At 48.2% G+C, this 24607-nt stretch overlaps 1 protein-coding gene across 1 annotated transcript in view; it reads right to left on the reverse strand.

The window, feature by feature from the left end:
* LOC138466089 (extracellular calcium-sensing receptor-like) overlaps window positions 1-24607 on the reverse strand; it is a 137993-nt gene that overhangs the window by 63833 nt on the left and 49553 nt on the right. The window contains exon 3 of the mRNA XM_069607227.1: window positions 5168-5998. Within this exon, the coding sequence (XP_069463328.1) occupies window positions 5168-5998 (831 nt within the window). The remainder of the gene's footprint in view (window positions 1-5167; window positions 5999-24607) is intronic.

Raw genomic sequence — 24607 nt, forward strand, 5'->3', positions numbered from 1 at the left:
TAGCCAAAATGACCACAGACGTTTTCAAAGAACAGCAAGAACTACTTAACATCTTACACAGTCCCATGGTGTTTCTTGAAACCCTCAAGACAGAAGGATGTTTAGGAAGAGGATGGGTCTGGATATTCCTGCTTGGGCACAGCACCCCACTCCACTGACTAACCTTGGTTCTCTGATACTACTACACTGTTGATTTGGCACATTATAAAGGTAGATTAACATAACATAAGATAACATAGCATAAAATTAGGCTGGTTTTATCCACTCACCTCATAATAAATTCAAGTATGTTTTTTTTTAGAATATTCACAAAGAATGCATAAGAGAGTCATTTACATGTGATTTAAGCTAATGAGGTGTTTGTGTGGATTATGACTAATGTGAATACCTTGCAAGAGTCTACAGTTTTGCAGAGCAAAAAAGCCCAATCTAGATCTTAAAATGGTTAGCGCCGATATTACTGATAGAAAGCTGTAAAGTACAGTACCAGAGTCCTCGATAGCTCAGGTTCTACTTCTTCAATGTGATTGAATCCTTCAAGAACCCTTAATTGCTTCCTCTTTTTATGATTGTTTTAAATTGTGGTATTACATATTATTTTTCAAAAGTTCACTTGGTTTATTAAAACATTCTACATAGCACAGAGACTCAAGCAAGAGAGAGACTCATCTTCTTTAAAGAAGTTGAATCAAAACCCTCGTACGATGCCATAGTGGTATCAGATTCATGGGTTGTGACATCCAAATGTGAATTGACTGAGACTAACAAAAAATGACAAAAGAAGGTTTGGGAGCCCCTCTACCGAGAACGAACATCGCCCAATAACCTGTTCTATGGGAAGGTGTCCACTCAGGAGGGTCCACAACCACGTTTTAGCTCACTGTACCATTCACAGCCGAGAAATATCCACTTGAATATCAGTCTGGTCCCACCCACTTGTGGCAGTCAAGCACTGAAATGCTAGGCAAGTGTCCTTTGAACAAGAGTACCAACAGCAACCCCAAACACATGTTACGGCCTAATCGGGCCTCATCAGTGTGTTGAAATTGTGCTTCTCTAAGCACAATGAGAAAGGGGCGCATGTATGGATTACCCTGGGCAACTTATGGTGAAAATGGTGAAAATCTAAAAGAAGGTCCGGGATTCCCTCTACCGAGAACGACCCCAGACAAATAACATTTTCTGTGGGAAGTTGCCCACTCGGGAGGACCTACAATCTTGTTTTGACACACTGTACCTTTCACAGGGGTGAAATATGCATTTGCATATCAGTCTGGTCCGACCCACTTAAGCAGTTCATCACATTAGAGTGAAGTGAGCTAAAACAGGGTTGTAGACCCTACTGAGTGGAGGGGCTCCCACACTCTTCTCTAATTAAAAAAAACATGTGTATGTTCCTTACTGTTTTACTCAGTCTGGTAAACTACATAGGCATCTCCTTTTGCATTGTGACAAACAACATCTTTTATGCAGTACCACTGAAAAGTCCCTCAGACTTCTCTTAATGTTTAACTACATTTTCTTGGGTAAACTACAGTTCCCAAGAATAGTAAGATGATCCCTGTCTTACTTACCTTTACGGGTCCAGCACACACCACCGTATGCGGAGGACTGGGGGTTACATAGTAATACGTTTCGCCCATTCTCCATTTTGTTACACTAACTCACTTGAATGGCTGGTGGCAGTGGTTTCTTTTTCACTACCTAGTGACATCTATCCGCAGGCTGATACCTCAGCTGCAGTGCTGTACCCAAGGTTAACCATTTTCCCCAAATGGCCCCTGTCTTCTTTTTTCACTATTTCTTGTTAGTTCATTTCTTCTGTCTTTTACTCTGTTCTTTGCATCAGTTTTGAGTCCTTTGTGTAGTTTGCCTTTGGTGGGCTTCAGCCCTGAAGCCCTCCCAAGCTCCAGTTTGTCGGGAAAGGCAGGAATTGAGGGAGGGTCCTGAAAATGTTGCTGTCCTTTGTCTCTAGGTGGGCCTGAGTGAAACCAGTGCCAATTTGCCGGCTGTTTATCCTGGAGGACAGCGCAACCAAGCCCTGAGGCAGCTGGGTGCTAATCTTACAAGTTACACACAAATAGGATATACAGGTGACTAAAGAAGTTACAGGTTACATAGATAAAGGTCTTTATAGATATATTCAACTGTTCACATTGTAATGAAATGACATGAGATTGCAGGAATCCCCAAACTCTCTGAGTTTTGGAGGATAATCGTACATACGTAAATCAATCAGTGCAGTGGAGTAGTCATTACAAATGCAAGTTATGTAGACAATGTACAAAGAGGTATGCATCTAAAGAGAGAAGGCAGATATATACAATGTTGGTAGGATGAGTAGAGGAGTACGGTGAGTTCATTTGACTGACTAGACTGGATGTTGTCTTGTAGATGGAACCAAGTTTTTACCTTTAAGCAAAATTGTGCGAATGAGGGTTCCTCTCTAATGTGAATGGGTAGATTGTTCCATTTCTTAGACACAAGGCCTGGGAAGCTGACTCTGCCTGCCCGTTGTTGTTTGATCGCATGGGGTTATGTCGTGAGAAGGTGTCCACTATGTTGGTTGGTGCCTGGTTGTAAAGGCATTTATGTGTGAGGAGAGTGCCTTCAAATGTATCCTTTGCTTGATATTAAGCCACTCTATAGCTTGTCTGCTATGTGTGATGTGATGCTTTCTAGGAATGTTACACGCCGCTCCAATGGTATTATTTTGCATTATTTGCATTTTGTTAATATTTTGCTGAGATGTGCACAAATATAATGCATTGGAATAGTCAAGTTTAGATAAGACTAGTGCTCTTGCTATTGAGGTGCAGTTTGTCTGTGTCAGGTAAGGTCGGCAGGCTGGGATAAGCTTACAAGTCAGTGCTGTCGAAGAGGCTAGGGCATTGGTTTGTCTGGTAAAAGTAAGGGCAGAGTCAATGTAAATTCCTAATGTTTATACACCCTTTGCTACTTTCATGATTTTTCCACCAATATTAAATTATGAGAACAGGGGCACTCGTTTCTTCAGTTTGGTGTGAGAGCCAAGGAGGAGTAGCTCAGTCTTTTCATCATTTAGACAAAGACTGTGCTTCGCCATCCAGAGTTGAATAGTACTATAGATGTCATTAGGTGTCTTACTGTCTACAATGTGGTCGCCAGTGATAGGTATGAGCATCTGGGTATCATCTGCATAATTGGTGTAGATGATACCCAGATTGTCAAGTATGTCAGAAAGAGGCTTGATGAACACATTGTAGAGAGTAGGGGAGACACAAGATACCTGTGGTACTCCGCAGGTTACCCGGGAAGTTGGTGAGGAAGCGGTAGGAGAGAAGACTCTGTTGCTAAGGAAGGACCGCAAAGTGCCCAGTGAAGCCCTGCAGCTGTGCTGACCCCGTTTTTCAAATCAACAGGGAATACCCGTAAAGGAAGACTTCCTCCTTTATACTGATGTGAACTACTAGCCCCAGGACAAACTCTATTTTGGTGCAACCCTCGCCTTGCTGTGACTTTACAAGGCTGCAGAATCCCAATACGTGGGGTACCTCAACCACTAGTGAGTGCATTGTCCTCTGTAGTGTGAATCTGTACAGATCTTTGTGGGCATCAAGAGGAACCTACAGAAGCAATACATCTGCATCAGCAGAGTGCAGGACCGAGGTATCAAGGAAATCCTAACCAGAGCTTTTTGTTCTTCTTTGGCACTGAGAAAAGATGCCAAAATCATAAAGAGCCACTGAATTGATGGAATTTCCGAGTCTCTCTCAAGTGCGGCTGCAGGAGTCCGCCAGACGTCCTCCCTTTCATCACCACATCCAAGGACCAGAAACAAGGGTCTGCTGCATTGCATCATGAAGGCAACAAGCTGGAACACTTTCTTCATTTCAAAGGTACTGTGGGACTTGGGGTATTTTATCCTTTTGCCATTTGGGGTGCTCCCTATCTTTGGGAGTGCGATTGAAGCCTACACTAAGTTGACCTCAACTTACCTGCATAGGCCTTACAGCTTGTTCTTGCCAAATGGGACTCCTCTTGAGTTGCTGTGATTTCTCTTTTGAACACAGACTATTTAAGAACGTATTCCTAAGACAAAGAGCACCAGAACTTTTACATTTTCCATTGATCTTGGCTGTCCTGGCTCCCTAAAGTTCTCCTTCTGAACCTATTGGCTTTGGTAGTGCTTGTTCCCTTACAGGCTTTAATGTTGAACACTTTAATGCTGGGATAATTGACTGCCTGCATCCCTTTGGGAGAATCTAACTGTTCTTAATACCTTTCAGTCTGTTCTGTTCTAACCCTAACCTCTCCTGCAATGAAAACCCAATATTGCAAAGGTGATACTATACAAATGATATACTGTCCTCAAATGACGTCACATCTGGGTGCTGGAACATGTGTACCATATGAATGTATTACTCACCTGCTTCATTGTTCACTTTTTTATTGAATCCTAACTTGAGATTAATGGTACAGCTAATAACTTCTTTTTAAAGAATGCTTTAAATATCTTTGTGTATAAATAAATAAAACATGTATTATATAATGTTAAGTGTGTACGTATTTAATTGGATACTTGTATTGACTGATTTCATTGTACAGCTCGACAGCTCACACCACCCCTCTTAAGATAAGCCTGGCAGATCAGTCACACTACCAATTTGTGTAGTACAGGCCTATATCAAAAGGTGTGTTACCTAATACCAAGATATAAGTCTTGTGTAGTCCCACATCAATTGGACTGCACTAATTCTTACCTAACAAGGATAAGACAGAGAAGGTCCTAGTGCGTCCACCTCAATGGCTCCTAAAGCAGTCAAGGTCACTGATGGCGTGAATCAGATTCTCAGAGTCCATAACTGCATAGAACATGTCTGCTGGCAAAAACCCAGTGTACAGGGTTTTGGCAAAAAATTATAATTATTAGTCACTACTTAATTGTTGCTGATATATTCTTGTGGGCAATGTCCATGATCAGTCACACAAAATTTAATGATCTTTCTTCTCAACTCTGATCCATCCACCTCGATACACATTGTTTTAAACAAAACCAATTTTAGATTTGAAAAATGTAAGGCAATCTTTGAAAGAAGTTGAGAAAATTAAATGACATGAAACCTCCATAAAATTGAAAATTATGACATTACACTATTCAGAATATCAAAAAAACCTTCAGTCTTACCTGCCAGGGCTGGAAATTCAAGGTGTCTGCACAGATCCCATTGCTGAAAGGTCCCTCTCCAGGCTTGCAGGATTTCATGTCATGTAATGCCATGGCTATGGCGCGTACTGCTTTGTATATGTTGAAGATGATCCTGAAGGTCGTGAAATCATTGTCAACGTTATGAATACTCTCCAACTTCTCGGCCCCAGTGCAGAAACTTGTAGTATTTTCCAGCATAATTAGCGTTTCCTCTACATCCAACCACTTGCAACCAAAGGTGACCTCCCAGAACTCTCTGATATAGATGTACTCTGGAGATTTTATAGCGTTAATGTTGGAGAGGTACTCCTCTAAGCCCGGGACATCTCCACTGTTGATATCAAACCCAATAGTTCCTATAAGGATTTCTGAATATTTTTCAATTGAAAGCACATTAGATGTTGACCATCCATCACTGGATATCCAAGTTTTCCCTGTTACTCTTTGCCTCACAAGCTCCTCCAGAAGTGAGACCATGACATAATCTGTGGAGAAGATGACAACGACACTGGCAGTTGAATCTTTGACTACCTGGGCAATATGAAAAGTGTTCTTTTCAGCTCTGTTTGTGAGGATTGTCTCGAAGAAAGCAACACAAGCCCCAGCAGCATGAAGCTCTTCCTGAAGAATGTGTGCACCCTGCTGACCATAGTCACTGTCCTCGGCCAATAGACCCACCCAGGTCCAACCAAAGTGCATAAGTAACTGGACCAGGCCACGGGATTGGAAGTCATCGCTGGGGATAGTCCGGAGGAAGGATGGGAACTGAATTCGGTCACTAAGAAGTGGACTTGAGGCAGAATAACTGATCTTAAAGAAAAATATATACAGCTGTAATCAAAATGTCTGTGTATGATTTGCAAAACCTTTTTACAGTCAAAGCTATGTCCACAAGAATGCACTATGTAAATATCAACACTCACTCACACACCACAAAACAGTAACAATTACATTCACTCAACCAAACAACAAGAGCGCTCTTTTTTTTTATAGATGCATCTCTGCAGCCGCAGTGCTATTCCAACCAGCACTAGCCCAAGGGATCTATGTCGATTATTTCATTGGTAGGTTATAGTTTCTCCTGCCATTACGTAATTTGTGTGGCAGGGTGCAACGACAGGAGGAGGCAGGTAACATTTGTCCTGTGAAACGGCCTACTCCTAACTTCAATTTGCATTCCAGTTATTCAGCAGCCTCCTACCTGTGATCATAGATTTAGGGCTGGTCAAAATTCTGAAATTCCATTCTATCAGCCACGGAAGTGAAAAAGTACGGCACACAGTGTCTTTTGTTGTATTGCAACCCGAAACGAGCCGTGCAAATATTCTTGTACTGCCGCATGAATTTAGGCATGAACTTAGCACAAATCAAAAAGAGTGGAACAAAGTTTCTTGTGCTGCTGCATGAGCCTAGTATGAATCGAAAAGAGCAGCACAAAGTTTCTCGTGCAACTGAGCGAAGCTAGCGAACCTAGCATGAGTCAAAATCAGTGGAGCAAAGTTTCTTTTACCACTGTGTCAACCTTCCATGAACCGAACAAAAAACAAGCAGTTTCTCATGCCGCCGCACAAACCTAGCATGTTTCAAAAGACCTGTGTGAAGTTTCTTGTGCCGCTGTGCGAACCTACTCGGAATATAAAAAAAAGCTGCATGAAGTTTCTCGTGTCGCTACACGAAACTAGCACAGATTGTGGAAACGCGGATACATTTTTTTGTGCCACTGCTCAGAACCTACGGCTATTAAAAAAAGACCTGTCCGATGTTTCTCGTGCCGCTGCATGAAACTAAGATTGAATCAAAAAAATACCTGCATGAAGTGTCTTGTGTTGCGAACCAAGCACGTGTTGATAAAATACCTGCACAAAGGGCCCCATCACGAGTTGGGCGGTAGCCCTTAAATCCGGTGGAAATGGTATTAACGCTGTCAATAGCACTCCGCCAGAATATGAGTCGGCTCAAATACCACGAGAGCCAAAAGGAACCAGCGCTATTACAGCCAGCGCCATTACAGCTGGTGCAAATACAGCCGGTGCTAAGAGCACTGACAACACAAAGCCCAATTACAGCCATATCCCAAATACATGTACAGTGGTATTAGCGCGATACACTGGCTGGAGGTAAATTAACCCAGATGCCAGGAATGAAGCCACAGGTGTACACAATACTCACCAGAGGGCTATGAAAGACACACCCAATCCCCAAACACTGATTTCAACATGATGCATGGGACAGTCAACATTCAACACAGTTCTGGGCCAGGTGCTGGAAGGCCTCCTGCGCCATTCCATCCAACACATTGCACTACCCACCACCCAGGCCTAGGTCAATGACATGAAGGCACGGTTTTATGACCCTGCACAACTGCTTAATGTGATAGCAGCCATCGACTGCACCCCAGTTGTGTTGGTGGCACCCCAGGCCCATGAGGCCTTATACAGTAACCGGAAGCACTACCACTCCCTCAATGTTCATGGGACTTGTGGCCCTGAACTCGTCATTACCCACTGCTGTGCCCGATACCAGGTTCCACCAACAACTCTATGGTCGTACGAAACAGCACACTGCCAGGATACATGGAGAGGCACAGAGGACAACAGACCTGGATAGTGGGTGAGTACAAACCATGCCACATATGCACAGGGTAGCACAAGATGAATAAGGGGTGAGGGGATAGCAACTCTGAAAGGAAGCATTGCATGTCAAGAGTATGCACTGTCAGTACCTGGGCAGCGCCTGCACCACGAAGGGGGGCATCCAAGGGAGCAAGCACACATTGGACACACCTGAGCACACACATGCTGACGGACACTGCTGCCATCCCAATTCCACATCAGACAGCATGAACCACAATGCATCTTGAATGTGGCACAGTGCAGATCCACTTAGCACCACACAGTATGCCCACCCATGTCACAGCCATCAGGCCCATGTGTAGTCACCTGGGACATGCCACAGAACACCCACCACAATGACACAGGGTGTATTTATGGGACAAGCAATGCATGGCATCATTAAGCAAGGCTGCAGACCAATCACACATAAACATTGCATGCGCAGGATGTACACATGAATGCTCATGTCTAACAATGCCCAGATACATTGAGACAGCAGACCCATGCATGAGACAATTAACTGATGTCTGTATTTCACACCATGCAGGTGACTCTGGCTATCTGCATCTGGCGTGGCTGATGACCCTGTGCATGACCCACATACACCGCAGGAGACCCCCTGCAACCATGCACTCCGTCGTACCAGCATATGCATCGAGCGCACCTTCAGCAAAAGGCACCTCAAGACTCCTCAATTCTGGTGCAGCCCTGATGTATGCCCCTGACAAAGTTGGGTAAATAATATTGGTGTGTGCAATGCTGCACAACATTATCTGAGGAGGAATGTACCACTACCCCCCAACGCGAACAGGCCACACCCAGAAGAAGATACAGATGATGAGCAGCTTGTGGGATGTTTTTACCCATGCAGCCAAGCCCTACCATAAAACTGTGCAGTACTGGCATGGAAAACATCATGATGGCCAGAACTCCCCAGAGAGTGCACAGGGAAAACATGAAGAATAGGCTGCCACCCATTGTTGCCTATGTTGTGAGCACAGGAGGGCACTGCCTAAAACCACCATTGGGCTACACACACAGTAGCCTGAAACCATTGGGAATGGCAATGCTGATTGCCAAATGCAACCCAGAACTTTGGGGAATTCATTTTCTTAATGTCAAAAATGGATGCAATCCCGGTGCTCACCACTATCAGAAAGCCGGTGTTTTAGAAACACCAGACTTTTGTGTAAAACTGAACAGAGGAACCCAAACCAGGCCAAGGAAAGACTTGCGAAGAGGTGGATACAATGTAAAACTATATTCTGAAATGACTTGAAGGAAGTAATTATTTAATGTATATGTAAAAATTGTAAGTTTGATTTAAACTGGGAACTAAAGTGACATTTAGCTGAATTCTGCCTGACAGCAACCCCCGACAGGAGTTGAAACTTGATCAAACTGCATTCCCAGGCCTGGCTGCCTCCTGCTTCCCCACCAAAAGGATATGAAACCTCTCTGATTAGATTAGGGGAGGGGTACCTGCAGGAGGTTGAACAAAGCCTTGTCCTGGACTCAGGCAAATGTTATATTGGGGGGGGGGCGTAAAGTGGCTTCCTCTTGGGAGAAGTGGGAGGAGAAGTGCCTGTGAGAGCCAGCTGAGCTTGGGGGAAGTGGATAAACCAGTTATTCCACCATGTGATGTGGGAAGCCACACCCCTTTTTGACCAGGGCATAAGTTAAAAAGATGGATAATTCATAGCACGGACTTGTCAGAATTATATAAGTAATATCCTTATTCTTGTGATTTTTCTGTGCACGTTTTAAGAGGTGTTAGGACCCTGTGGTGTATTCTGGGGGGTTGCTAGCGGAAAATAGGGTCTTACTCCAAAGGTCTGCATGGTAAAAATCTGACACTTCATCAATTAATGTCCATACTCCTTGCTCACATTTGTGTAATTTTTGGTAAATGTCCGATATTGGTAAACCAGTCAAAAAGCACAAAATGTTGTCATTTTTTAATGCAAGCCCCCAGGAAGATCAGAGGCGGACAAGCATGGACCATAAGGAATATATAATGTGTACATGTAATTTCAAAAAATTGTATATCTGGGAAATATGTATTTGAATCAAATATAGATTTGTGGGCAAATTGACATGGGGAGGATCCTCTAACCCATAAACAGACCTCATCATGATGACAATCCATTTCCTTCCCCCAATCATGGGAGAGGGGAGAATTGGGCCAATGACAAGTAGAGAGGGGCAGGTTTAGTTATGACCAACGCACACACCCATTTTCTAAAGACATAAAAAGAGCTACTGGAAGCCAGACAGGACATTTACTTTCCACTTTCTTGCGGGACGCTTTGCCGGGAGACTCCAGACTTCAAATCCATCAACCTCCAGAGACCAGAGATCCAGAGAGACCAGAACTGTGCAGTGCTGAGAGCACAACCAGAGACCAGACCGCTGTTCAGAACCACCCGCCAGAAGTCCTGTCCAACCTGACCAGAACTTGACGGCTTATTTCAAAAATATAGTGTGAGTACTCACTGTGCAAAGCCAATTTCTTAGTTTAAAATAATCTAATCCAAACTATTTTAGCCTATTAGAACTGCCTCCTAGAATCATGTCATTCTGTCATCCTTAAAACTGAAAACTGTCATCTGTCATTTTGCGCTTTTAAATTTCAACTCCGAAAAACTACCTACCATATCTCCGGAACCGTTTGTGCTAGGAGCGAGTGTTAACTATCATCTTAAAGCTAAGATTCTGAGCTTTCCAACGAGCCTAAAACCGACTTCCTACTCCTTATAGTGCCTCCGTAATCGCGCTCGACGCACGCAACTAAATTTGCTGTGATTTGACATTTTGCACAATTTCAGCCATGTGTAAAAATCAGCAGCTTCTTGCTTTCCTTTGCTAAAATTAATTTTAACCTGCTGGTTACACATAGAGCATTGCTAAAGTGAGCCTGAACTAATATAAACTAGATATCACCCACCCTGAACCTCTAGAGGGAATTAAAAGCATTTTTAGCACATTTCTCACTTCATTGTCATCACATTCAAAGCATTTTGGGCCTGTGTTTCAAACTTCTACCTGTTTCCTCTAAGCTTGCTGGGGGGGAACTGAATTTCGTATTGTATTTGATTGCATTCCTGAGAACTGTGTGCTCCTCTTTCCATCTCCTCCCATTTCTTACATTGCATAGGGGCGTGGGGGTGAATTGCCAGAGAAAAAGCGATTATCTTATCTTTTGCTAAAATCATATCAAGTATTTCTGTACTGCATTTTATTCCTCATTGCTTTTCCCTTGAAACCATAAAAGTATTTTTGCTACCTTATCCATCCTATACTAACTCCTCATTGATTGAAAAGAAGTGTGCTAGGGCCAGATTACCCATTGTTGATCAACATTATATCCATAAGTGTGATATCAATTATTAATTTATTATAAAAGTGGGATATATATCTTGTTAATTTTTCAAATAAACCTTTTAATTTGCAAAACAAACCTACTTCTTGGCTCAGTGGGGCCAGGGGGATTCTAAGAGGGGGGTGTTATACAAGGGTTGTCATCCAGAGTACTGAACTGGACATATAAATACATCAATAAGGGTTTTCCTCAGCATCCCAGACTAGGCATGAATTTAGCTGTAGTGTTGATTGAATATTGCTTACAATGTGGCAGGAGCCAGAGAAGACACTCACAGTGATGACATGAGTGAAGGGAGACAGACCCGACAGGCACTAAAAGACAATGGGCCACAGTATGAGTGTTGCAGTAAGGCAACAGCAGTGCCTGTAGTGCTACCGGTGCCGTTGTTACCTCGCCGCAACATTCCGAGTTCTGATCGCGGGGCCGCTCTGTACGCATGGTCAGACCAGACGTGCAGAGCAGCACCCGCTAACAGAACAGGATCGTAGCAACGGTCACCATGGGAGTTCAAAGGTCGGAATGGGCTGGTAATTCCCATTTTTTGGGACCCGGTGCCAAGTTTGGGGGTAGCCATGCTGGTAAAAACGGCATGGCTACCTCCAAACTCATAATTAGGCCCAATTACTTCTAGTACAATGACCTGACTGAGTCCACTACCATCACAGTCTGAATAAAGTGCACAGGAATGCAAACATGAAATGAAGTTCAACAGATTTGTATGTAACTTATTTTATCAACAATCCCCACCTCCCTGCTCTCCACCAACACCCCAGCACACAATCCCGACTACCCACACCCTCCAGCGTGTCCATTGCATGGCCAATCCAGCCAACATTAGTCATGCCATCAATGATGGCCTTGCCCTCTTCTCCCGACTCCCATCATCCGGTGATCGTGTGTGCAGATGGTGCAGGAACTGCTGCCTAGGGGTGCTCTGGTGCGACAACTCAGTTGGCGTTGTTAAAGTGGAAAGAATTACTGATGCCCCCTGCAGCTGTTGCCGTTGGAGGGAATTGCTTTCTCAGATTTGCCCAGCAAGGGCTGTGAAACCATCACACATCTCATGCACCCTTTGGGCAAACCCCATCAGTGATGTTGTGCATGCAGTGACTACACTCTGTGTGCTGGCATTGTCACGTGCCATCCTCCTTGTGGCACCATGGATTATGTCACGGATGGCCTGCGTATAGTGAGAGTGTACGATGGCGATGGCCTCCAACTGCTTTTGTCCTGTTTCCATCTCATCCAGCCTCTGCATGAGCGTGCCCAATGTGACATTTGGCAGCAATGATGAGGAGGTACGTTGCCTGGATAGGTTGACAGGGGAGCCATTGGAGGGGGTGTCTGTGCCCTGTTCGGGGCTGCGGCCTGGGGTTGGGGGCACTGTTGCTTGGTCACTCACACAGGTGTTTGTTTCTCCAGTGACATGGACAGCAGTTGTGTGTCCTCTCTGGCGGTGTCAACTTCGGCAGAGAAGATGTCTGGGGCAACTGGTGTGCGCCTGGTCAGATGGCCTGAGGGAGTAGGCATTTCCATGGTGAGGTGGGGTTTGGTGGAATGGTTCTTGCACCTATGGGTCACATGTAGGCCCCTTTGCGGGGTTCCACGGGAGGGCGCACTTCTAGAGGGGTTGCCTACATCCTCATCCTCCAACACCTCTGGCAAACCTTGTGTGCCTGTATGGGACATAGGGGATGGCGTTAGGACACATTCTCCCATGTGTATTGGCATGCACAACAGTGAATACATGGTGATAATCGTGGTTATGGGCAGTTGGGCTGAGGCATGGGCCTGGTCTGGTTGTGTTTGCTATTGGATTGGGAACAGGTGCACAAAGTGGTGGGACCACATAGGGGGTTCGCATTTTGCCATGGTGCATGGCAAGGGTACCTTGCTGGGATAGCTGTTGCTGGGCTTGCTCCTGATGCCTCAACGTTGCCAACCCACGTTATGATTGTGGGGGTGGCGTGCTACTTGTCGCTGTCAGATCCCTAAGGGTCACTGCTGTGCTCCCGCTATGGGTGTGTTGTACATGGTGCTGGGATTTGTCCATTGGTTACCCTTGCCACTGCTCTGAGTCACAGGGGTGGCCTTGGTGCACTGGCACATGTGTGCTGCGGTACGTGCCTGTAGTGGCTCCCACACTCAGCCCGCCTCATGGGTCATTCCACTGTGGGATACTGTGTAAGGCTGCTGTTGTTGCATGCACATATTGGGGGAGGGTTGCCTCACCTTCTGCCTCCTGGCTGCCGGGAACAGCACCTCCAACACCCTTGATTCCCTTCATGTTGAGCACCGAGCTGCACTTTTCCTCCCACAGCGTTAGTGGTAATTCCGGCGGTGTGCCCTCGCCTGTGGGCATGGTGTCCTGCCTGTACTGGGACCCGTACATGCAGGTCATTCCATCTTTTCCAGCAGTCTTCATTGTCCCACGGGATGCAGCCAACTTCATAAACCTTCCGGCTCACCGGCTGCCAGATTTTGGTGGGCCGCTGGGAGGAGGTTTTGTACTGCCTTGCACCATAAAGCTCATCATGGTGGGCCACAACCTCATCGACCAGCACAACAAGCTCACCATCTGTATATTTTGGCTTTCACAGCAGATCATGAGCTGTCTTGCCATGACCCTGTCCTGATACATTTCTGCTACTTGGGGAGTGTGGATGGCTTCCGGGGGCTGTGTTTTTTGATGGATTGTGATTCCCGTTCAGGCGGTGATGTGTCTCCCGCTGGCACTGATAGCACTGTCGGTGGTAGCGCTAATTGCACTGGGTTTTTGGGCGGTAAGCCACTTTCCGGCACGGTTTCCGACAGGCACAATTAGTGTTACCGCCAGGGCCAAGGGTGCGTACGTGCATACTTGAGATGCAGTGATATCGCGCCATAGATCCAGAGGTAACGCCATTTCTACTCAGCAAAAATAGACCCTGCATACCGCCAGGCTCGTGATGAGGCCCAAATGTCTTGTGTTGCTGCGCAAACCCATCACAAAAGGAAACACTGCACAACGTTTCTCATGTCTATTGGGATGCATGTTCAGATCCCCACCCCTCCCAAACGATTCAGGTTGTGGAAAAAATATTAGAATATATTAGAACACAGAGAATATACAGAGTGGTGTAGAGGGATGGGGGATCTTATGGGTGGAAGCAGTTGGTGGGAGACTCATATATTTCAGGAGTTTATATAGGATAAGACTAACCATTTCTTCTCGGCAGAGTCGCTTAGAATACATTGAATGTGTGCGATATTTACTACATGAATTCGTGCTGCATTTAAGAGTAGGCCTGAATCTTCCCAGCCTATGTTTGAAACACAGAACAAAGAGGCCTCATCTCTCACTTGATTATAGCATTCCAATTCCCAGGCGCGGCAAGGAAGACACACATACGACCACATATAAATGTATCAAGTTAGTCCCTTGAACAATTAGGTAGGAATGTCAAAAGTTGAATGGGACTGGCTGCAGCCCAGTACGAAGGCTATACTCATGGGAGCGGGGGCCAAGGTCCTGAGCTGGGATTTAGAGCGCTAGCGCCCCCCAGAAGAATGATCATTCTATTTGAACTACCAGATGTATAGGAATAGTGCTCTTAAATCCTTCATGAATTGAATGGATTAGTGGAAATAGGCCACTATTTTCCGGAAGAGGTAACTGATACAGGGGGGAGTAGAGCACAACAAAGTCCGTGATTTGTAGCAGGGAAAGCAAATTGTGATGCCAAATTAGTAGACTGCGATGGAGAGGCATGATGGGGGCGCCTACGTGTCTGGGATGAGAAAAAAGTTGCCTTGTTTGCAAGGACCAGGTTCACCTCGAAGTTATCTACTGAGTTCAGGTTCATCACGTGATTTGGAGCGAAGGTAGAGTGGTGTCTTTTAAGCTTAATCAATTACCTTGCATACTTCGAGGTGAAGATCTCGCTACCCACGTGTGGAGAAGTTGGAGGAGAAGACGAGACGACCTATCAGCAAAGGGTCCGTATGTAACCATTAGCATGTAAATAGTTGGTAGTCAATGAGGGTGGGGGATTAATACTGTATATTGAAAGCATCACCATGAATGACGATATTTGTGTTTATAATGTGAACTCCATTTTGATGAGGAGAGAGAGCTCTGTGGCAGTGGACTTATAATAATACCCTGTCGCCATTTCCTTTTTGTATACAAAATAAAGCTCTTGTTCTTCTCGAAATAGGGTGCACTAGCTTTTTCCCTAGCAGGTTGTTTTTTCTATGTCTGGTTGTTGTGGAGTTCCCCTACATGTTGCAGCACGAAACTAGTACAGATCGAAAAAAAAAAAATACCCATGCAAAGTTTCTTGATTTTCGGGCTAAAATTCTGGTCACACCTACCTAGGTTCACCTGAAGTCTGAACAAATATGATCCAGTATTGTTTGTTCATATCCATTGTCAGGCTCCCAAGCACCTAATGCCTGTTTAAGGCAATAGTGGTTCACTAACTGCTTTCGCATGTAAATGCATAATCTAAGTCATACACGTATTCAAATTGTCTACAGAGTTGCAGATAGTTGAAATTCTACCTCTGCCTGCAGTGACTTTTTGTCCCAGCATCTGTTAGAGATACACAGGTGACTTTTGCACCTGCTCTTTGCCACTACAGAGTTGGCCCTATCTTGTCAGAAGGTTGGTTACTATAATTTTGGAATGGAACCTTTTGACATGGGGGGCTGAATAGGAGACTTCCCTTTTTTGGGGTGGTCAGGGAGAGCCCCCACGGTCACGTGGGCTTCATATTGCATGCACCATATTGATGACTAGGGGTGGCAGTGAACTGAGCACGATGTTGAAATCTCAGATGTATCCTATGTAGTTAATTATGAATGTTATATGTTACTTTTAGTGTGTTTTTTAAAAATAAAACTGATATATACATATTCGATTTACAGAGGGATATCATTTAGGGGTCACAACTGTGACTCCTGCGGCCCTGGCCATTACATCTACAGAAGCCCTGCGACCCCAGTATTAAACACTTTTTTAAAAACGATTCTTGTTTTATAACCCGGAAGCTTCAACTTTAAAAAAGGAGCCACCTTCAAAGCATAGAAAGGTCACAGGGTGGACATATTTTGAAATCTCACTCCTCACTCCTGATTTCCTGAAGCAAAGAAGACAAATGCAAATCAGGAAAATGAAATGCGAAGCGATCAGTGAAGTGAGCGCGCGCAGCCCTGACCCTGCAGTGACCTTCTTCAGCGCAACCGCCCAACTTCACATCCAGTACTCATCATCCCGGGCAGTTGGGACACCTGCACCCTTCTCCTCACAAGTCCCAACTTTCCTTTCCACCCAAGCAGCCCTTTTCCTCAAAGCAACATTAAAATCAACAAAGTTGTGCAGTTTGGAAGCTTTTTAAGACAGAGAGAGTGAAGTTTCTGTATTTAACCCTGTATATGTTTACAATATCTCTCCTTCCTCCGCCTATAGTATTCCGACCATAGCATGTGTCTGTGCAACCTCCATCTCTGCCTACTCACTTAGACGGAAACCTTCTCTCTCTCTCTCTCTCTCTCTCCCAATCTGTCACACTTGCTAAAACGTTCTCCCAAACAAACTTTACACTTTTTCTGAACTGCATTAGACTTCTGCCAGCAGTTGTAAATACTCCCAAAGAACCAAAAGTACTTTTCTCTGAATTCACCACAAACTGCACTTGCAAACTTCTTGACAGGTGGTCAGATGTGAGTGTATAACTGAGTGCTTGAGTTTAACACACTGTAAACATCCCTTTCAGAATCAAAAACCGTTGTTAGCTCCCTGGTCCTTTAGCGGCTCCCGCTAATGGCGCCTGGTAATAGCAGCCGTCCATAGCGGCCCCCGCTAAAGGACCTTGTAATGCGGCGGTAAGGGGTTAACGGCAGCGGCACCCTTACCGGCGCCGTTAACCCCTTACCGCAAACCTCGGAATGAGGCCCATAGTCAGCACATATGGTTGGATTCATTGAGACCCCTGATTGAAGCAAAGAGTTTACTTGGGTACATACATAATTGTCTATAATGTAAACAAGAGAATTATTAACAAAAGCCTATACGCTATAACCATCCTTTCACCCAGTCAACCCAGCCTCCAAAGGACCTTCAGTTGGTGTAGTGTTCCACAGCAATATTTTAAAGTCATATTTCCAAAGGATGTGTTTTACAGCCCACGAAAGAATCCAGAAGAAATTGGATAACACGCCAAAGGATATACATGTCTTAAACGGAAATGATGGCATGTTACAATATTTCGCGTACGAGGTCCGAAAAAGTACACAAAGGGGTTTCCATCCAGCAAATAATGTATAAGGCCAGTGGAAAATTGTCCATCCAATAAAAACACGATGAACAGTACATAGATGTGTACATCACATCACTAATAAAGTACCCAATAACAATTCTGTGCTGTACAGTTGGCATTTGGTAATTGAAGGTCGTTAAGCTTGAATTCAGCCAGCCTACTACATGCCTGCACGGTCCTCTGAGCAATTCCCGGCTTCTTATCTGAGGCTGGTGGCTTGATGGGCTACGGGAGCTGGGCATTTCAGGAGGATAGCGTTACAATGTGTCTGCTCTGAATTCGATTGGAGTGCTAGAGCCTGACCATAAGACGGAGGATTTAAACCCATGTTACATCGTCTGCATTCCTTCCATTTTTCTTTTTGCTTCGCGTGTACGACACTCTCAGCTTGCGATCGGTCTGTGTTTGTGTCGGCTGCTACCCCTGGGTGGCCAGGAGCGGGCTTACAACAGATTGAGGGTCGATTCATGGAATTAATGTGCGCCGAAAATTCCCGCGCAGAGGTGCCAAAACGTGCGATTCGCAGTAAAAGTGCGAAAATCGCAGGGAAACCAGCGCACATCGATTCATGGAAGTCCGTACACGAGAAAAACATCTGAAAATATGGGTGTCACGGGGGAAGTACAGGAGGCAAGTGCGCGGAACACCCACACGCTCGCCTACAACCCGTACTCATGGAATGGAATAGGGCAAACCAGCGCACGGTCAAAGTCGCGCACAGGGCCAAACAAGTACGCCACAAGAAAGCAGGCGGTAGCGCCCCTGCGACAGAAAAAAATGTGCGCCAAAATGTGCGCTAACAAAAGGCACCCATATACAGCCATGATGAATGGTCCATACAGTGTCCCTCTAGGACAAATGAGGTGCAAAGGGGTACCGACAAACACGGACACCCGCTGTGTGAAAAATAGTGTGTGCGTGTGTTCCTGGGTGCGCGGGAAGTTCCACACGCGATTAGCCTGGGTACGTGTGTTTCGGGGTGCGCGGGAAGTTCCACACGCGATTGGCCTGGGTACGTGTACTTCGGGGTGCGCGGGAATTTCCACACACGATTAGCCTGGGTACGTGTACTACGGGGTGCGCGGGAAGTTCCACACACGATTAGCCTGGCTAAGTGTGTTTCGGGGTGCGCGGGAAGTTCCACACGCGATTGGCCTGGGTACGTGTCAAGAACAAAGTTATGGCAGATAAAGTCACGAGTCCACAGCGCTTATACAGTGATTAAGAAAATAAACAGCAAGGCTGCGGGTATCTGGGCGGTGTGGGTGTACTGCCAATCCACATCCACAGGAATAGTTGAAGAAAAACAAAGATGTTCCCAGTCTCACTGCGCCAAGAAATTATAATTAGTTGTTTGTGCAAAGAAAAGCCTTTATTGTTTGTGCGAAGAGAAGCCTGAGACGTGTTTCAAGCTGTGTACAGCTTTTCATCAGAGGCTTAAATTGCATAGTACATCATTTCCATACAATTGGGTAAAGTTAAAAATAAAACATACACATGATTGTTTTGTGCAAAGAATTGTTACATAAAGAACATAGGCACAAGTTGTGAGCAAGCAGTCCAGGGCGCGATGCAACCACAAAAAATATAACACATGTACATCACATGTAGGAAGAGTAAAAAAGTAGAAATTAAGTTACCACAAATTAACCAATTTCATTCGTAGTAGTCCGTTGACAGACAAACAAAAAAAGAAGAAAAAGAAACATGATTTTAGAGGACTGTAAAGTATTACAAAAATAAGTACCTTAGGTTGCAGCAATAAGAACTCCACATTTAGAGTAGGACAATGCCAGATACAGTTCTGTAGGCAGATAGATTAAGTAATTACTGGAAAGCCAATTGCAGAAAAATATTACGTAAGTTACCAAAACAAACCGTAATGCTGTCAAGGGAAGTTCCACACGCGATTGGCCTGGGTACGTGTACTTCGGGGTGCGCAGGAAGTTCCACACGCGATTGGCCTGGGTACGTGTACTTCGGGATGCGCGTGAATTTCCACACGTGATTGTCCTGGGTACGTGTACTTCGGGTGCGCGAGAAGTTCCACACGCGATTGGCCTGGGTACGTGTATTCTGAGGTGCGCGGGAAGATTCACAAGCGATTTCAGTAGGGTACGTGTATTTCGGTGGTGCCGGGGAATGCTACACGTGATTTGGCCGTGTGGGTCCTCCCAGGTGTTCACTCTACACCCTCCATGGCCCCTGCAGGCAGCCCACACCACAGGGGACTACCCTGCACCCCTGCTCATGTCCCAGCACTACTGATCACCAACACATGCCTCCCAGCACCCCCACCCCCCAGCATCCAGGGGCACCCACCACCAGGCCCCCACACATGTCTACCACCACCCCCATCCCCCAACATCCAGGGGCCCCCTCCACCAGGCCCCCACTCATGTCTCCCACCACCCCCACCCCCCAGCAGTGCAGGGGCAGCCTCCACCAGGCCCCCACTCATGTCTCCCAAAACCCCCACCCCCCAGCATCCAGGGGCACCCTCTACCAGGCCCCCACTCATGTCTCCCACCACCCCCACCCCCAGCAGTGCAGGGGCAGCCTCCACCAGGCCCCCACTCATGTCTACCACCACCCCCACCCCCCAGCCACCAGGGGCACCCTCCACCAGGGCCCCACTCATGTCCAACTCATGTCTCCCACCACCCCCACCCCCCAGCCACCAGGGGCACCCTCCACCAGGCCCCCACTCATGTCTATCACCACCCCCACCCCCCAGGCACCAGGGGCACCCTCAAACCAGGCCCCCACTCATGTCTCCCAGCACCCCACCCCCCAGCAGTGCAGGGCCACCTCCACCAGGCCCCCACTCATGTCTCCCACCACCCCACCCCCCAGCCACCAGGGGCGCCCTCCACCAGGCCCCCACTCATGTCCCCTATCACCCCCACCCCCCAGCAGTGCAGGGGCAGCCTCCACCAGGCCCCCACTCATGTCTACCACCACCCCCAGCCACCAGGGGCGCCCTCCACCAGGCCGCCACTCATGTCCCCTATCACCCCCACCCCCCAGCAGTGCAGGGGCAACCTCCACCAGGCCCCCACTCATATCTACCATCACCCCCACCCCCCAGCCACCAGGGGCACCCTCCAGCAGGCCCCCACTCATGTCTCCCACCACCCCCAGCAGTGCATGGGCAGCCTCCACCAGGACCCCTCTTATGTCTACCACCACCCACACCCCCCAGCCACCAGGGGCACCCTCCACCAGGCCCCCACTCATGTCTCCCACCGCCCCCACCCCCCAGCAGTGCAGGGGCACCCTCCACCAGGCCCCCACTGATGTCTATCATCCCCCCCACCCCCCAGCAGTGCAGGGGCAGCCTCCACCGGCCCCCACTCATGTCTCCCACCACCCCCACCCCTCAGCATCCAGGGGCACCCTCCACCAGGCCCCTACTCATGTCTCCCACCACCCCCACCCCCCAGCAGTGCAGGGGAAGCCTCCACCAGGCCCCCACTCATGTCTCCCACCACCCCCACCCCCCAGAATCCAGGGGCACCCTCCACCAGGCCCCCACTCATGTCCAAGTCATGTCTCCCACCACCCCCACCCCTCAGCAGTGCAGGGGCAGCCTCCACCAGGCCCCCACTCATGTCCAACTCATGTCTTCCACCACCCCCACCCCCCAGCAGTACAGGGGCAGCCTCCACCAGGCCCCCACTCATGTCCAACTCATGTCTACCACAACCCTCACCCCCCAGCCACCGGGGGCACCCTCCACCAGGCCCCCACTCATGTCCCCTATCATCCCCACCCCCCAGCAGTGCAGGGGCAGCCTCCACCAGGCCCCCACTCATGTCTACCACCACCCCCACCCCCCAGCCACCAGCGTCACCCTCCACCAGGCCCCCACTCATGTCCCCTATCACCCAACTCCACAGTAGTGCATGGGCAGCCTCCACCAGGCCCCCACTCATGTCTCCCACCACCCCCACACCCCAGCATCCAAGGGCACCCTCCACCAGACCCCCACTCATGTCCAACTCATGTCTCCCACCACTCCCACCCCCCAGCAGTGCAGAGGCAGCCTCCACCAGGCCCCCACTCATGTCTACCACCACCCCCACCCCCCAGCCACCAGCGTCACCCTCCACCAGGCCCCCACTCATGTCCCCTATCACCCAACTCCACAGTAGTGCAGGGGCAGCCTCCACCAGGCCCCCACTCATGTCTCCCACCACCCCCACACCCCAGCATCCAAGGGCACCCTCCACCAGACCCCCACTCATGTCCAACTCATGTCTCCCACCACTCCCACCCCCCAGCAGTGCAGAGGCACCCTCCACCAGGCCCCACTCATGTCCAACTCATGTCTCCCACCACCCCCACCCCCCAGCATCCAGGGGCACCCTCCACCAGGCCCCCACTCATGTCCAACTCATGTCTACCACCACCCCCACCCCCCAGCCACCAGAGGCACCCTCCACCAGGCCCCCACTCATGTCCCCTATCACCCCCACCCCCCAGCAGTGCAGGGGCAGCCTCCACCAGGCCCCCACTCATGTCTACCACCACCCCCACCCCCCAGCCACCAGGGGCACCCTCCAACAGGCCCCCACTCATGTCCCCTATCACCCCCACCCCCCAGCAGTGCAGGGGCAGCCTCCACCAGGCCCCCACTCATGTCTACCATCACCCCCACCCCCCAGCCACCAGGGGCACCCTCCACCAGGCCCCCACTCATGTCTCCCACCACCTCCACCCCCCAGCAGTGGCTTGATGGGCTACGGGAGCTGGGCATTTCAGGAGGATAGCGTTACAATGTGTCTGCTCTGAATTCGATTGGAGTGCTAGAGCCTGACCATAAGACGGAGGATTTAAACCCATGTTACATCGTCTGCATTCCTTCCATTTTTCTTTTTGCTTCGCGTGTACGACACTCTCAGCTTGCGATCGGTCTGTGTTTGTGTCGGCTGCTACCCCTGGGTGGCCAGGAGCGGGCTTACAACAGATTGAGGGTCGATTCATGGAATTAATGTGCGCCGAAAATTCCCGCGCAGAGGTGCCAAAACGTGCGATTCGCAGTAAAAGTGCGAAAATCGCAGGGAAACCAGCGCACATCGATTCATGGAAGTCCGTACACGAGAAAAACATCTGAAAATATGGGTGTCACGGGGGAAGTACAGGAGGCAAGTGCGCGGAACACCCACACGCTCGCCTACAACCCGTACTCATGGAATGGAATAGGGCAAACCAGCGCACGGTCAAAGTCGCGCACAGGGCCAAACAAGTACGCCACAAGAAAGCAGGCGGTAGCGCCCCTGCGACAGAAAAAAATGTGCGCCAAAATGTGCGCTAACAAAAGGCACCCATATACAGCCATGATGAATGGTCCATACAGTGTCCCTCTAGGACAAATGAGGTGCAAAGGGGTACCGACAAACACGGACACCCGCTGTGTGAAAAATAGTGTGTGCGTGTGTTCCTGGGTGCGCGGGAAGTTCCACACGCGATTAGCCTGGGTACGTGTGTTTCGGGGTGCGCGGGAAGTTCCACACGCGATTGGCCTGGGTACGTGTACTTCGGGGTGCGCGGGAATTTCCACACACGATTAGCCTGGGTACGTGTACTACGGGGTGCGCGGGAAGTTCCACACACGATTAGCCTGGCTAAGTGTGTTTCGGGGTGCGCGGGAAGTTCCACACGCGATTGGCCTGGGTACGTGTCAAGAACAAAGTTATGGCAGATAAAGTCACGAGTCCACAGCGCTTATACAGTGATTAAGAAAATAAACAGCAAGGCTGCGGGTATCTGGGCGGTGTGGGTGTACTGCCAATCCACATCCACAGGAATAGTTGAAGAAAAACAAAGATGTTCCCAGTCTCACTGCGCCAAGAAATTATAATTAGTTGTTTGTGCAAAGAAAAGCCTTTATTGTTTGTGCGAAGAGAAGCCTGAGACGTGTTTCAAGCTGTGTACAGCTTTTCATCAGAGGCTTAAATTGCATAGTACATCATTTCCATACAATTGGGTAAAGTTAAAAATAAAACATACACATGATTGTTTTGTGCAAAGAATTGTTACATAAAGAACATAGGCACAAGTTGTGAGCAAGCAGTCCAGGGCGCGATGCAACCACAAAAAATATAACACATGTACATCACATGTAGGAAGAGTAAAAAAGTAGAAATTAAGTTACCACAAATTAACCAATTTCATTCGTAGTAGTCCGTTGACAGACAAACAAAAAAAGAAGAAAAAGAAACATGATTTTAGAGGACTGTAAAGTATTACAAAAATAAGTACCTTAGGTTGCAGCAATAAGAACTCCACATTTAGAGTAGGACAATGCCAGATACAGTTCTGTAGGCAGATAGATTAAGTAATTACTGGAAAGCCAATTGCAGAAAAATATTACGTAAGTTACCAAAACAAACCGTAATGCTGTCAAGGGAAGTTCCACACGCGATTGGCCTGGGTACGTGTACTTCGGGGTGCGCAGGAAGTTCCACACGCGATTGGCCTGGGTACGTGTACTTCGGGATGCGCGTGAATTTCCACACGTGATTTTCCTGGGTACGTGTATTCTGAGGTGCGCGGGAAGATTCACAAGCGATTTCAGTAGGGTACGTGTATTTCGGTGGTGCCGGGGAATGCTACACGTGATTTGGCCGTGTGGGTCCTCCCAGGTGTTCACTCTACACCCTCCATGGCCCCTGCAGGCAGCCCACACCACAGGGGACTACCCTGCACCCCTGCTCATGTCCCAGCACTACTGATCACCAACACATGCCTCCCAGCACCCCCACCCCCCAGCATCCAGGGGCACCCACCACCAGGCCCCCACACATGTCTACCACCACCCCCATCCCCCAACATCCAGGGGCCCCCTCCACCAGGCCCCCACTCATGTCTCCCACCACCCCCACCCCCCAGCAGTGCAGGGGCAGCCTCCACCAGGCCCCCACTCATGTCTCCCAAAACCCCCACCCCCCAGCATCCAGGGGCACCCTCTACCAGGCCCCCACTCATGTCTCCCACCACCCCCACCCCCAGCAGTGCAGGGGCAGCCTCCACCAGGCCCCCACTCATGTCTACCACCACCCCCACCCCCCAGCCACCAGGGGCACCCTCCACCAGGGCCCCACTCATGTCCAAC

This window comes from Ambystoma mexicanum, chromosome 1p, assembly GCF_040938575.1.
Source record: "Ambystoma mexicanum isolate Mex_15411 chromosome 1p, UKY_AmexF1_1, whole genome shotgun sequence".
NCBI classification, from domain to species: domain Eukaryota; kingdom Metazoa; phylum Chordata; class Amphibia; order Caudata; family Ambystomatidae; genus Ambystoma; species Ambystoma mexicanum.